The sequence below is a fragment of the Camelus bactrianus genome, chromosome 11 (assembly GCF_048773025.1).
Source record: "Camelus bactrianus isolate YW-2024 breed Bactrian camel chromosome 11, ASM4877302v1, whole genome shotgun sequence".
NCBI classification, from domain to species: Eukaryota; Metazoa; Chordata; class Mammalia; order Artiodactyla; family Camelidae; genus Camelus; species Camelus bactrianus.
The window spans coordinates 46,814,811-46,829,713 of record NC_133549.1 but is presented as its reverse complement, the minus strand read 5'-3'; the positions used below and the strand labels follow the sequence as shown (position 1 = coordinate 46,829,713).

General features: G+C 42.8%; 1 protein-coding gene and 1 long non-coding RNA gene across 6 annotated transcripts in view; one reads left to right on the top strand and one right to left on the bottom strand.

The window, feature by feature from the left end:
* The window catches only part of LOC141579128 (uncharacterized), a 144,562-nt gene extending 137,956 nt beyond the window's left edge, over positions 1-6,606 (top strand). The window contains exons 3-4 of the long non-coding RNA XR_012510201.1: positions 5,890-5,971; positions 6,365-6,606. This is a non-coding gene — a long non-coding RNA (uncharacterized LOC141579128). The remainder of the gene's footprint in view (positions 1-5,889; positions 5,972-6,364) is intronic.
* Positions 1-14,903, bottom strand: part of MYOF (myoferlin) — a 148,169-nt gene that overhangs the window by 2,344 nt on the left and 130,922 nt on the right. For 4 of the 5 annotated variants that reach the window (XM_074373942.1, XM_074373943.1, XM_074373944.1 and 1 more), the window contains 3 exons: positions 6,613-6,712; positions 1,985-2,175; positions 168-277 (listed from right to left, as the gene is read on the bottom strand). In XM_074373942.1, the coding sequence (XP_074230043.1) occupies positions 168-277; positions 1,985-2,175; positions 6,613-6,712 (401 nt within the window). Of the gene's footprint in view, positions 1-167; positions 278-1,520; positions 1,622-1,984; positions 2,176-6,612; positions 6,713-14,903 lie in introns of all 5 variants that reach the window. The other variant, XR_012510200.1, reaches the window with a different exon arrangement.

Below are 14,903 nucleotides of genomic sequence, written 5' to 3'. Positions count from 1 at the left end.
CGGGAAGGAGAATGGTTCCAGTGAAGCCAGATCACTAACCTCTCCATCCCCCATCCCCACTACTCAGTACAGAATCAAGACAAGGCTAATCCATTCCATTAAGCCAGCTGGAAGGGGGGCTTTCAGACTGCAGGTGTTTGGAAGTCAGAACAAAGCGGGCCTCTCACTTTGGTGGGTCTAGCTTGGGGTTCATGTTGGGTTCATCTCGTCCCTTCCCAGCTGGCCTCTCGTCGGCCTCCTTCTCGTTGAGGACTTCCAACGTCATCTCCACTTTTCCCTGCAGTAAAGTAGAACAGATTAAACACATGACATCACGTTTCACAAATATTTTCACTTCGACCCAAGGAGTATTCCCCAAGCAATGATTTTTATTCTTGTAAAACAATCCTTAGATTGCCTTCAATTTTCCCCAGGAGATTTCATCACATTTCCTCTTCCATGTGTTTCTGAACCAACGCCATGTGGGAAACTGAGAGGACAAATTGCTTTCCCTCCTCCCTGCTTTTCAGTCTCTGGATCCCCATTATTCCAACTTTCTCACATCTGTCTCCTTGCCTGCTCATGCACCTCCCTTTGTAACTTTGCTTGGACCCAGATTAACCTGAATACTGCTCATAACAACAGCTAACACTGAGCATTAAGTGGGGGCTCCAAGAGCACCTCCATGCTTCATGCCCACCATGGTATCCCCACTGTGTGGAACAGCGTGGGTACTTAGTGGGCACTTGATGTACACAAGCTAGAGGAATGAGTGAATGAGTGAATGAATGAATGCTGCCTCCCTGCACTGGGCACTGCTTAAGCCACCTTATCTTGTGTAATGCTTGGGGCAACCCTATATATAAATCAGGTAGGATACTCATGTGCACATGAAGACACTGACGCTGTAAGAGGTCTAGAAACTTGCCCACTTCTAGAACCAGGCTAAACCTAGGTTCTAACACTTTCTAGAACCCTGGAGCCCACGAGGTCACCAACGATTTGAGAACTCCCAACTCTGACAGTCATTTAGGTGGTGGAGCACAGATGCCTCCTGTCGAAGAGTCAGACAAGGGTGGGTGTCTGATGGCAAGGTGGGGCTTCTCCAAACCTGTTCCTAGAATCTATAAAATGGAGATAATGTCTACTTCGTGGGGTTGTCAGCAGAACTAAATGAGATTAGGTGCAAACTAATCTCTAGTGGCAGGAAGCTGCTAAATGGTTTCCTGGGCCAGGGTAGGGGGAACGAGGGACTGCAGTGGGCACAAGGAAACTTCTGGGGTCACAGGAATGTTCTGGATCTTGATTATGGTGGTGGTTTCATGAGCATATACATCTGAGAACTTACCAAATCGTGCACTTTAAGTGGGTGCAGTTTATTTTATGCAAATGATCCCTCAAAGTCTTTTGAAAAAACAAGATGATGAATGTAAGGCATTTTGTAAATTGCCTGGTTCCTAATCAGTGGTGTAAAATGTTAACTATTATTAATAATATATAATGAATGAGGTAGTCTTTTGTGACAGGGCATGGTAACTCACACTTTGGCTTCTACATCAAAATAGATCTTGAGTTCTCCACTGGTGCTTGTAATGTCTAGCCTTCAAGGTCCATGGAAGTCAGCACTCCCTGCTGCCCTCCTCTTAAAAAAAAATTTTTTTTTTATGAGAACAGCTCAAATTTGAAGTTCCTTGTTCTATACTGAATTGTACTAGAAGCTCATATGAATTAGCATTCTTGGTGAAGGAGGGTCCTACAGAAATACAGTGCAACCACATAGGCTCCCAGTTTGACAATTCCAATCCCCCCACCTTCCACTCAACCCCCAACATATGCTCATGGCATCTGCCACCTTCTCTTAAAATCCCAGGTACAAACCGTTTCCATAACTTAAAAGTACCACCAGTTTAACCTTCCTTATCTTCTCTGGAGCAAATCTACTCATAGAGGGCAAAACCTAAATGATAAAAGGGATAAATGACCCCCAAGCAGGAAATACTCATACAGCCATCACACGGGCGCCATCTTTATCTGCATAGCACGGCCACCATCCTTTCATGGACTTCTGTTCAAAGAGAGAGGCTGTTTTCACTTTAAGGGGGTTCATGGCTTTCAGGTCTGGAATCATGTCCAAATTGCATTTCTCTGATGATTTTGCTGGAATGATGGTGTGATGCAAATCAAGTTCCAGGAAACCTAGCCAAGGAAACATTAAACCCAAATAAATTTCAAGTGGATCCATCGTTGTTCACAAGGGAACAGAATGTTGTCAGAAGAGGGGTAGACCATGATTTTCAACAGGTGATAGGTGAGTTAGAGAAATGGACCCTGGTAGATAGTTAAAATTATTCGCAGATCAGATGGAAAGGGGCAGAAGAAATATCTGTCCACTGTTCTGCATCTCACAGAGAACTACCTGTTTTATTTCTCAAAGACAGGAGCATAAACCAAGTTCTTCTGCAAGCTCAGAAGAATTAAACATCTAAAGGCAAAATTTCCACTGAACTTGGACTTGGAATTTGCTTATACTGAACTTCCCTGAATACAGTTATTTGGCTTTGGGTAAAGACACCTGGTACTTGGAACATGGGAAGCTGCATGGGATAGTCAGGTTCAAGTATCTCCTAGTGTAACCTCAGAAACAAGAGCTTGAGAAGGAACAATGAATTCTCAACAGAAAATTCTCACAAGGAAGTAGGAAACCCAGCTCAGGGTGCCTGGAGACACACATTTATTCTTCCTCAATGTAAGGCATTAACTCTATAGTAGCACTTTAACTGACTGCCTTTTGGGGTTTGGGAACTCCTCTGAGCCCTCTCCTGATTGATATGGTTATGATTTTTAAGTGACAAGATGAAGGATTTCAGAAAACAAACAAATAAGGAATCAATATAAATATTATAACTGGGAAAACAAAAGCTAACATTAAGATACAAGATGGATTTAAATGACATATTAGACAAATTAGAGGAGGCAATGGTTGAACTGAACTGTATGTCAAAAAAAAATCCAGAATGAAGCACAAAAAGAAAAGAATGAAACAATATATCAAAAAAGACTTCCTTTTTCAACGCTGACAGGTTAAAGACCTTGGAAATCTTCACTCCTGTCCTTACAAGAATGAAGTGTTAAACAAACCAAAAGTCAATTACTTTTTTTGAACCATAAAAAAACTGAAGTTGCAAAGGCAAATCACCACCCTTAAATCTGGAAGAGACAGGCAAATTCAGAGAGTCATAGGCGAGATTTGATTACATGGAGCAGAAGCCACTGGAACTACAAACAAGTAGACACACTAATATGGTCATTTTGATAAGTTGCTGGATGTAGAATTTGTTATCAAGTCCTCACAGTGAAGATCCAGAATGACCTTCTTGTTGCTGTGGCAAGGACACCGTAAAAATAAACATTGCAAAATATACCCAGAACATTCTCTATTAAAAAGGCCCTCTCTCCAGAGGAAAAGACTTTATTAGAACTTCACTCCAGCTGGGGGAAGGAATTACCCCATACCGCAGCCCTTTTCCAGCATTCTTTTCTCTAAGGGACAGTGGGGTGGGAAGCCATAGCACAGGAGAGACACATGTGAAATGAAAGTCACAGCCCAGAGACACAGGTCCTCTGGAAGACAGATTGAATCACAAGATTATAGACTGCTTCTCCAACCCAACACCTTAACACCACACCAACAGGGCTCCAATATAACAGCCGTAGATTGCAGCTGAAAGAGATGCAAGAAGCAGACCTTGCAATTCTTGCAAGGAATTCTTGGGAAGAACAAAATCAACAGAGGAGATGGAAGCCCCTGGCAGCTTCGGCTCCAGCAAACATTTGGCACAGCTCAGCTCCTAGTTGGACTCACATAAATCCTCACACTAAAGGTATGTTTATATCAGGTACTATGACTCCATATAACATTTCTGGCTTAAAGGAAAAAAAGTTACAAGGTGTGCTAAAAGGCAAGAAGAAATTCAAACTGAAGGAACAAAGCAGTCATCAGAGGCAGACTGGATACGCCACAGCCTGGGGCCCAGTCTGGGAGGAGCCACTACATTTTTATGAGTTTTACCTCCAGGAACTCTAACAGATCCTCACAGTGAAGATACAAGGGAAAAACCCTCATATTTCAGGCAAGGGGAGGGAAATAAAACCATGTTGAAATATGCCCTGAATGATCTTTATAACAAAAGCCTACTCTCCAAAGGAAAAGACTTCTGAAGACACATCAAACCTGGAGGGACTGTTGCCCACCTCCAAACACTCGAGCCTTTCTTTCTTACCTAAGGGGAGGAAGCAAGTTGAGAAGCACTTGTGAAGGTCACAGCTCAAGGACGGAGACCCTAAAACACTAAGATTTAATCATAAAATTATAAAAATGCTTCCCTTCTCCAATGCTTTACCACCACACGGAAATGTCTCCGGGATAATTGTGGATTGCTGCTGCAAGGGTTGCAAGAGTCCTGTCGGGTCAGGTCTGTGGATTCCTGGGACAAGGGCTGGTATCCAACAGTAGCAGCAGAGAGCAGCAGGGAGGTTGTGGCAGAGTCGCCATAAACTGCTGGCCTCAGACACTGCCCGTCAGCTTCTGATGGTTCCACAGCCCACAAGGCTTTCTGGAGCTAATGCCGGCTTTTATTTTGTCTCTCCTTTTTATGATAACTGCAACCGTTTGCCTACTAGCCATTTTGAAATACAGTCATTCTCTTTCATTGTTGTCGACTATTTTATTGAAATTCCGAGGGGAAACCCTGCACCATTCTTTATGCTTTATAAGTGAGCATAATACTACTGTGGACAGGAGATGTTGCCTGCCTTTCCAGGGAATAAGAAATGTTTTCTATCACCCCAGTACTACAAGGATCAGGCCATAGGCCACTGCAGCTGCCCACCTGAGGCTATGCCCTGAGGGGAGTTCAGGATGGAGACAGACTGGAAGAATTCTGTGCCTTGGATCTGACCCTAGATAGTTAAGATGCATATCTAAGAAATAATTTCAGTGAGCCCAGAATCTTACATCTCCCCAAGCATAGAAAAGCACTAAGATCATTAACTTGAGATGTCTGTTCTTTGGGATTAGCAGTAATCGTTTGATATTAGACTACCTATTTATCCCCCCCCCCAGCAAAAAGTCCTATATATCCTGGCTCCTCCCTTATCTCTTCAGAGTAATTCTTCAGAGCTCTCTGAGAGGCTGTCTCTGGGGCTATAGTCCTCAGAAAGATCTCTGAATAAAACTTAACTCACAACTTTTAGGCTGTATGTTTTTCTTCAGACAACACTTCCATACTCATTTGTTTGTTCAGTTCTTATGAAGGACCAACTAAGTCGAAGCTACTGCACTTGGGTGCTGTGAGGGTTAGAGGAATAATGAGACACAGCCACTGGCCGCCGTGAGCTTTCCTTTTGCCAGGATAGATGTTCTGGAAGCAAGGAGATGAGCCAGGGACCAGTGTACCAGTTGGCTAAGAGGAAATGAGGTCTGAACTGGCAAGTGGCAGAGATCATTGAGCTGAGGAAATAAATGTGCCTGATGAAGTAGGTGACAATGTCTAGACTGAGGAAAGAGAGGAGCCACAGAGGACTCTGGGTACTCCTGGCTGGGTGGCTGGGACAACAGAGAGGCTGTGAACAGCAAAAGCACTTCATGAGGAGAGCAGGTATGAGGTCAGGGAGGAAAGGCTGAGTTTGAGCTCAGTCACGGTAAGTCTGAGGTGCCTGCCGAACATAAAGGTGAAGGTTTCTGGTGGGGAATGGGGAATAATCATCATGATAGTTTCTTTTCTCTTTTGTTTTACCTGAGATGTAGTTGACCTATAGCATCATGTAAGTTTAAGGTGTATGATGTGTTGACTGGATACACTGCATGTTGCAATCTGAGTCATCGTAGTGTTTCTTATTATTAACCCTCAGGTGCCGGGGCTGTCGGCTGCACGCACTGGTTTAGGGGTCACGCTTTGCTGAAAGTGGAAGTTGAAGCTTCCCTTCCACTGAGGTGAGGTTTGGTGAATCACTGAGGGAGCCTAGGGAAGAGCCGCAGAGCCCCAGGGAAGGCCAAGGCCTGTGTTTACAGTGTGAGAGGAAGAGACAGAGCAGGCTGATGAGACACCTGAGGCCCGGGAGAGAGATCAGAACACTGAGTTGGGCGCGGGCCGAGAAAGGTAGGGACCCCAGGTCAGGAAGGGGGGTCTACCACGGAGAAGGATGGAGAGAACAATGGCTGGGGACGTTAGGGGACCTCAGTGACTTTTGAGAGCAGCATGGAGGAGGAGGGAGCCAATTCTGAGGTGCTGAGGAGAGAGGAGGGGGAGACAGAGGGAGAGGTTTGGAAGTGGAGGCAGGGGTGTGGCATCCCCTTGTGAAAACAAAATTTGAATCTTCATAGCAGGACAGGAGGTGGTGCAAGAGCCTACAACAATAGCCTCACGGAAAGGGGTGCTGTGCCCACTTCTCAGAGGACCTGAGACAGCGGACCCGCAGGCCACATCACTCAGAGGACATCCAGACAGTGAGTGTGACCCCATCCCCAGGTACCTACACTACTGGAGATTTAAGTAATTGATCCCAAGTGTACATTGATTTTACTCATTGCAAGGACAGTTTCTTAGAGAAGAGTATCCCCAGTGCAAGCCTTACCCAAGTAGTCATCCAGAGAAAACTTGTCATTATCCCATATCTGGATGATCAGTCTGGGCGGGACCCGAAATTCAGTTTGGTCAATACTCCAGAAATGCTCCTGAAATGCCAAGAGGGACAGACAAACCAAATGACACCGATTACCAGACCCTTAAAACCCTCCCCTTGGGCTCCTGGAAACCCTGATATTAAGGCACGGGGCCACCTCTCTGCTTTGCAGCCCGACTCGAAACCCATCCCTTTGGCCACCCCTCCACCCCATGTGTACATAAGGCAGTTGGGCTCCCCAGGAAATCTCAAGACCACCAGATGGGTGACAAAAAGGATGTCCCAGGCAATTCCCAAACAGAAGGTTTCCTGCCATGTTCCTATCAGTGTGACTTCCTGCTCCCACTCCTGGGGGAGTAATTATGTCTCCTGTCCTGAAGAATATGGCCTGCTTAGATTATCCTCCCAAAGCCAAGCTATCCTAGGCCAGACCACAATATCCCCTACTGGGGTGTTACTTCTGCTCAGCAACCTTCCGCCCACCCCACAGACTTCCCCCTCAACAGGGTATCTGAGCACACTCATTCCACGTGGGGGTGAGACTGGGGCCCTGACTTCACTCTTTTATCAGTGGGGATTTAAAATGTTCTGGCATTTTTGGCTTTTGAAAAATATTGGGTTTTACATACTGTGGTCAACTAAGACCCTCAAATCCCTCATCCTAGAATTAGGTGGAGGGAGGATGGGGTAAGGGTCCTCTAAGTTCTTACCTCTGGTCCCTGCCTCTGCCCAGACAATATCAGCCAAGGATAAGGACACGTCCACAGCCTAATTACACCTAAGTTCCTCTGGCCCCAGAGAAAGAATTCCCCCAGTGCTTCATGAATTTGAAGGATGATTGTTGGGTTATTTCTGGTTTTTCAGATGAACATCCCAGGAATGTTCCCCTTTGCAAGGCTCAGAGGGTCTGGCTGTCACGCTGAGAAGCCCACTCTGCTATGGTCCGGCCCTGCCTGACCGTCCTGTGTGGGCTCCTGCTCCAAGGACCAGTCTGGGTACTGGGAGGTCCAGCTCTATATGTGGGTAAATAGGAAAGGTAACTTTACCTGAAGGCCGACCTGACCCCCAACCCCTCACTTTCCCCTGGTTGTCTCATCATCTGAAAGTGTGCAAGGTTCAGCGTCAAGTTGAGCCTGTCTCTAGAAAGTGCCCTTTGAAAGCATTCATCTCACTTGGACAGAAAACGTGCTTACTATAACAGTGTCAGCACTGAGTAGGGCCAGCAGGGGGGGTAAGGCCTGGCCAGATGGGACATGAGGGGGTGTGTGTATATATATATATATATATATTTTTTTTAACACCTTTATTGTGGTATGGCTCCTGTACAGTAAACTACACATATTTCAGATGTACAATTTGATAGATTTTGATTGATGTATACACCAATGAAACCACCACCACAATCAAGATAGGTAACATTTCCATCACTCCCCAACAGGTGCAGTTTCTGAATTCCCAATTTATCCCTTCCCACCTCCTTCAGACCCTGGTAACCATAAGTTTGTTCCCTATGTGAGTCTATTTCTGTTTTGTAAATGAGTTCATTTGTGTCCATTTTTTAGATTCCACATATAAGTGATATCATATGACATTTTTCTTTCTCTTTCTAGATTACTTCACTCAGAATTACGATCTCCAGGTACAACCATGTTGCTGCAAATGGTATTATTTTATTCCTTTTTATGGCTGAATAGTGCTCCATTGTATAAATATACCACATCTTCTTTAGTCATCTGTTGATGGACATTTGGGTTGTTTCCATGTCTTGGCTATTGTAAATAGTGCTTCTACGAACACTGGAGAGTATGTGTCTCTTTGAATTGTATTTTTCTCCAGATATATGCGGAGGAGTGGAAATTGCTGGATCACACGGTAAGTCTATTTTAGTTTTTTAAGGAACATCCATACTGTCCTCCATAGTAGCTGCACCAATTTACATTGCCACCAACAGAGTAGTGGGGTTCCTTTTTCTCCACACCCTCTACAGCATTTATCATTTGAAGACTTTTTCATGATGGCCATTCTGATTGGTGTGAGGTGATATTGTGATTTTGATTTGCATTTCTCTAACAATTAGTGATGTTGAGCATCTTTTCATGTGCTTGTTGGCCATCTGCCTGTCTTCTTTGGAGAGATGTCTATTTAGCTCTTCTCCTCATTTTTTGATTGGGTTGGTTGGTTTTTTGGTTTATTTGTTTGTTTTGATATTAAGGTGTATGAGCTGTTTGTATATTTTGGAAACTAGTCCTGTGTCAGTCACATCATTTGCAAATATTTTCTTCCATTCTGTAGGTCTTTTAGTTTTGTTGATGGTATCCTTAGCTGTGCAAAAGCTTTTAAGTTTAGTTAGATCCCATTTGTTTATTTTTGCTTTTATTTCCAATACTCTAGGAGCTGGTTCAAAAATATATTGCTGTGATTTTTGTCCAAGAGTGTCCTACCTATGTTTTCCTCTAGGAGTTTTATAGTATTTGGTCTTACATTTAAGTCTTTAATCCATTTTGAGTTTATTTTTGTATATGATGTTAGAGAATGTTCTAGTTTCGGTCTTTTACAGGTAGCTGTCCAGTTTTTCCCAGCACCTCTAACTGAAGAGACTGTCTTTTCTCCATTGTATATTCTTGCCTCCTTTGTTGTAGATTGACCGTAAGTGTATGGGTTTATTTCTGGACTTTCTATCCTGTTACATTGATCTATGTGTCTGTTTTTATGCCAGTACCATATTATTTTGACTTCTGTGGCTTTGTAGTATAGTCTGAAGTCAAGGAGTGTAATTCCTCCAGCTCTGTTCTTCTTTTTCAAGATTATTTTGGCTATTCAGGGTCTTTTGTGTTTCCACACGAATTTTAACATTTTTTTGTTCCAGCTCTGTGAAAAATGTTATTGGTAATTTGATAGGGATTGCACTGAATCTGTATATTGCCTTGGGTCATTTGGCCACTTCAACAATATTGATTCTTCCAATCCAAGAACATGGTGTATCTTTCCATTTGTTTATGTCGTCTTCAGTTTCTTTCATCAATGTCTTACAGTTTATAGGTCTTTTGTCTCCTTAGGTAGGTTTATTCCTAGGTATTTTATTCTTTTTGGAGCAATGGTGAATGGCATTGTTTCCTTAATTTCTTTTTCTGCTATTTCATTGTAAGTGTATAGAAATGCAACTGATTTCTGTATATTAATTTTGTATCCTGCAATTTACCAAATTCATTGATGAGTTCTAATAGTTCTCTGGTCACTTCTTTAGGGTTTTCTATGTGTAGTATTATGTCATCTGCAAACAGTGACAGTTTTACTTCTTCATTTCCAATTTGGATTCCTTTTAGTTCTTTTTATTCTCTGATTGCTATGGCTAGGACTTCCAAAACTATGTTGAATAAAATTGGCGAAAGTGGGCATCCTTGTCTTCTTCCTGATCTTAGCGGAAATGCTTTCAGCTTTTTCCCATTAAGTATGATGTTAGTTGTGGGTCTATCATATATGGCCTTTATCATGTTGAAGTATGTTCCATCTACGCCCACTTTCTGGAGAGTTTTCATCACAAATGGATGTTGAATTTTATCAAAAGCTTTTTCTGCATCGATTAAGATGACCATATGGTTTTTATTCTTCACTTTGTTAATGTGGTGTATCACATTGATTGATTTGTGGATACTGAAAAATACTTGCATCCCTGGATAAATCCCACCTGATCATGGTGTATGATTCTTTTAGTGCATTGTTGGAGTTGATTTGCTAGAATTTGTTGATTTTTGCATCTATATTCATAAGTGATATTGCCCTATAATTTTCTTTTTGTGATATCTTTGTCTGGTTTTGGTATCAGGATGATGATGGCCTCATAGAATGAGTTTGGAAGTATTCCTTCCTCTGCAATTGTTAGGAATAGTTTCAGAAAGGAGAGGTGTTAACTCTTCTCTAAATGTTTGGTAGAATTCCCTTGTGAAGCTGTCTCATCTTGGACTTTTGTTTTTGGGAGTTTTTAAATTATTGATTGAATTTCAGTTCTGGTAATTTGTCTATTCATATTGTCTATTTCTTCCTGGTTCAGTTTTGGCAAATTGTACTGTTCTAAGAAGTTGTCCATTTCTTTCACAATTGTCCTTTTTGTTGGTGTATAGCTGCTCATAGTAGCCTCTTATGGTTCCTTGTATTTCTGTGAATTCGGTTATAGCTTTTTTTCATTTCTGATTTTATTAATTTGGGCCCTCCCTTTTTTCTTGCTGACTCTGACTAAAGGTTTATCAATTTTATTTATCTTTTCAAAGAATCCGCTTTTAGTTTCATAGATCTTTTCTATTTTTTTAAGTCTCTATTTCATTTATTTCTGCTCTGATCTTTGATTTCTTTTCTTCCACTAACTTTGGGTTTTGTTTGTTCTTCTTTCTCTGGCTGCTTTAGGTGTCAGGTTAGGTTGTTTACTCAAGATTTTTCTTGTTTCCTGAGGTAGGCATCCCTATAAACTTCCCTCTTAAAACTGCTTTTGCTGCATCCCAGAGGTTTTGGATCATTGTGTTTTCATTTGCCTCAAAATATTTTTTGATTTCCTCTTTGATTTCTTCACTGAGCCATTGGCTGTTTAATAGCATATTGTTTAGCTTCCACATGTTTGCAGTTTTTGCAGTTTTTTTCCTTGTAGTTGATTTCTAACCTTATAGTGTTGTGGGAAGAAAAAATGCTTGGTGTTATTTCAGTTTTCCTAAATTTATTGAGGCTAGCTTTGTGGGCCAGTATGTGGTCGATTCTGGAGAATGTTCTATGTGCCCTTGAGAAGAATATGTATTTTGTTGCTTTCAGATGGATATTAAGTCTGTCTAGTCTAATATGTTATTTAGGGCCTGTATTTCCATATTGATATTCTGTCTGGATGATCTGTCCATTTGATATAAGCGGAGTGTTAAGGTCCCCCACTATTATTGTGTATTGTCTATTTCTCCTTTTATGTCTGTTAACAATTGTCTTATGTATTGAGGTGCTCCTATGTTGGGTACATATGTATTTACAAGTGTTACATCTTCCTGGATTGATCCCTTGAGCATTACGTAGTGTCCTGCTTTGCCTATTTTAACAGTCTTTATTTTAAAACCCATTTTGTCTGATATAAGTATTGTTACTCCAGCTTTGTTTGATTTCTGTTTACATGGAATATCTTTTTCCATCCCCTTACTTTCAGCCTGCACGTGTCTCTGCTCTGAAGTGGGTCTCTTGTAGACAGTGTACCCATTCAGCCAGTCTGTCTTTTGGTTGGAGCATTTAATCCATTTACATTTAAGGTAATTTAAGGTAATTATTGATACGTATGTTCTTATTGCCATTTTGTTCATTGCTTTCGGTTTGTTTTTGTAGGTCTTTTTTTTTTTCCTTTTTCTCTTTGTTCTCTTTTCTTGTGGTTTGATGACTAGAGAAGTTCCTTTAACATTTGTTGTAAAGCTGGTTTGGTAGTGCTGAATTCTTTTAGCTTTTGTTTATCTGTGAAGCTTTCAATTTCTCCATCAAATCTGAATGAGAGCCTTGCTGGATAGAGTGTTCTTGATTGTAAGTAGTTCCCTTTCATTACTTTAAATATATCATGCCACTCCCTCTGGCCTGTAGAGTTTCTGCTGAAAAATCAGCTGATGACCTATGGGAGTTCCCGTGTATGTTATTTGTTGCTTTTCTCTTGTTAATTTTAGTATTTTTTTCCTTATCCTTAGTTTTTGTCAATTTGATGACTATGTACCTTAGTGTGCTCCTCTTTGAGTTGATCTCTGCACTTCCTGGACTTGGGTGGCTGTTTCCTTTCCCAAGTTAGGGAAGTTTTCAGTTATTATCTCTTCAAAAATTTTCTCAGGTCCTTTCTCTCTCTCTTCTCTTTCTGGGACCCCTATAACATGAGTATTAGTGCACTTCATGTTGTCCTAGAATGCTCTTAAACTATCTTCATTTCTTTTCATTCTTTTTTCTTTTTTCTGTTCTGCAGTAGTGACTTCCACTAATCTGTCTTCTAGCTCACTGACTTGTTAGTCTATTCTTGGCTCCTTCTGGTATGTTATTCATTTCAGTAATTTTATTCTTCAACTCTGCTTGGGTAATCTTTATATTTTCCAACTCTTTGCTAAAAACTTAGCTCTCTACATCTATACTCCTCTTGAGTTCTCTGAACATCTCCATGAGTACTTTAAACTCCTTCTCAGATAAATTGCCTATCTCCTCATCACTTATTTCTTCTTTTGGGGTTTTATCTTGTGCCTTGCCCTGGAAGATATTCCTCTGCCACCTCATATCGTCTGTCTTTGTATTTTTAGGTAGTTTACTTACATTTCTCAACCTTGGAGAGGTGGCCCTCTGTGGGAGACGTCCTATGCGTCCCAGCAGTACACTCCTCTCTTGTCACCCAAGGGCCAGGGTGCAGCAGGCCCCAGTGTAGAGTCTGGCCTGCATTTGTGGATTCCTTCCATAGGCTTTGGGGTTGTTTTCTTATTTCTGGTATCTGCCCCCCTCCATGAATGAGGCTAGACTAGAGGCTTATGCAGGTTTCCTGGCAGGAGGATTCAGTGCTTGCCCACTGCTTGGTGAAGGTTCGTCCTGGACCTCTGGTGGTAGGGGCGTGGTAGAGGTGTTTGTCCACTGATGCGTGCGGCTGCATTTCCACTCAGTATGTTGTTTGGCCTGAGGCTTCCCAGCACTTAAGCCTGCAGGCTGTTGAGTGGGGCTAGATCTTGGTGCTAATGATCCTATCAAGACGTCAGCCTCCAGGAAAGCTCATGTAGATGAACACTCCCAGAATGTCTGCTACCAGCTTTTATGTCCCCAAGGTGAGCCAGAGCTGTCCCCTACCTCCTCAGGAGACCTTCCAAAGCCAGCAAGGAGTCCTGGCCTGGGTTCCTGTGGAATCACTGCCTCTACCCTTGGGCCTGGCACACAAGAGATTCTGTGTACACTTCCCAAAAGAATGAAGTCTCTGTTTTCCCCAGTGCCATGGGGCTCCTGGAGTTAAGTCCTGCTGGCTTTCAAAACCAGATGTCCTAGGGCCTCCTCCTCCCAATGCCAGAACCCCAGGCTGGGGACCCTGACGTGGGGCTCAGGACTGTCACTCTTGTGGGAGGGCCTCTGTGACTTAATTATTCTTCAGCTTGTGGGTCGCCCACCTTGGAGGTATGTGGCCTGATTATATCGTGAGCACAACCATCCTACCATCGTGTTGTGGTTCCCTCTTTATGTTTCCAGTTGAAGATGGTCTTTTTTGCTAGGTTCTAGTGTTTTTTTGGTGGGGTTTTTTGATAGTTTTTTAGCAGTCAGTTGTGGTTTTGTCGTGGTAGCACAGAGAGGCAAGCTCATGGTCCTGCTACTCCTCCATCTTGACTGGAAATCCTTGAGGTGGGTATATTTTGATCAGGTGTGGGGTGTGGGGTGAGATGGTGCCAGGCAGAGCTAGGGAGAGTTTATAGAATATGGACAAGGAGGGATGGGGTGAGGGCCTATAAAAGAAATCTGCTATTATTACCTGCCCAGGTTTTAGGCCCCCTTTCTGGGATGAAAGCAGCCAGACTGTCCTTAAAGATTCATGCAATTTGGGAAGAACCAACTCTATCCCTCTTGCACCAGTCAGAGCACTACATCCCTGGGCAACATTGGTTGGTTCAGAGACAGGCCTGTGACCTCGAACAGGCAGACTCTGGGGCCCAATTTCCAGAACCTGGTTAGTGCCTTCAGGGATTTGTCCTCCCTCTGCTGAGAGGCAGGATGTAAGCTAGGGCTGCTGGCAGCCATTCTGCCTCCACCAGGGAATGAGGCCCATGGAAGAAAGCCAGCAGAGGAGCAGAGAAAGTGAGAGCGGTTTCTAAAGACATTGGTTCAGCCTGGGATCCAGGCGTTCCTTAAGCCAGCCAACCCTGGACTTTTTAATAATGTGAGCCCATAAATCACCTTTTTGGTATAAGCCAGTTTGAGTTGAGTTCTATAAGTGAGAGTCTGACAAATTAAGACCAGGAGGGCCCTGAACCCTCATGGATGTGCTTCTGAAGGAAGCAAGGCAGATGCTCAGGGTTAAAATGGCAGGTAAAAGGGAAACTTCACCTACTGTAGTGTTTCCCCTCTGGTTAATGAGTCCAGCAGTGCTGCTTATCAGTGGAAGAAAGTGGTCTCCCCGTAACATAAACATATACGTAGGTTGTTGTAAATATTGATACAAGACCCCCACATCTACCTTTTACCAGATCCCTCTGCCTGCTGCCCGCCTGTTGGGGGGAAGAAAAGTTGTGCTCCTT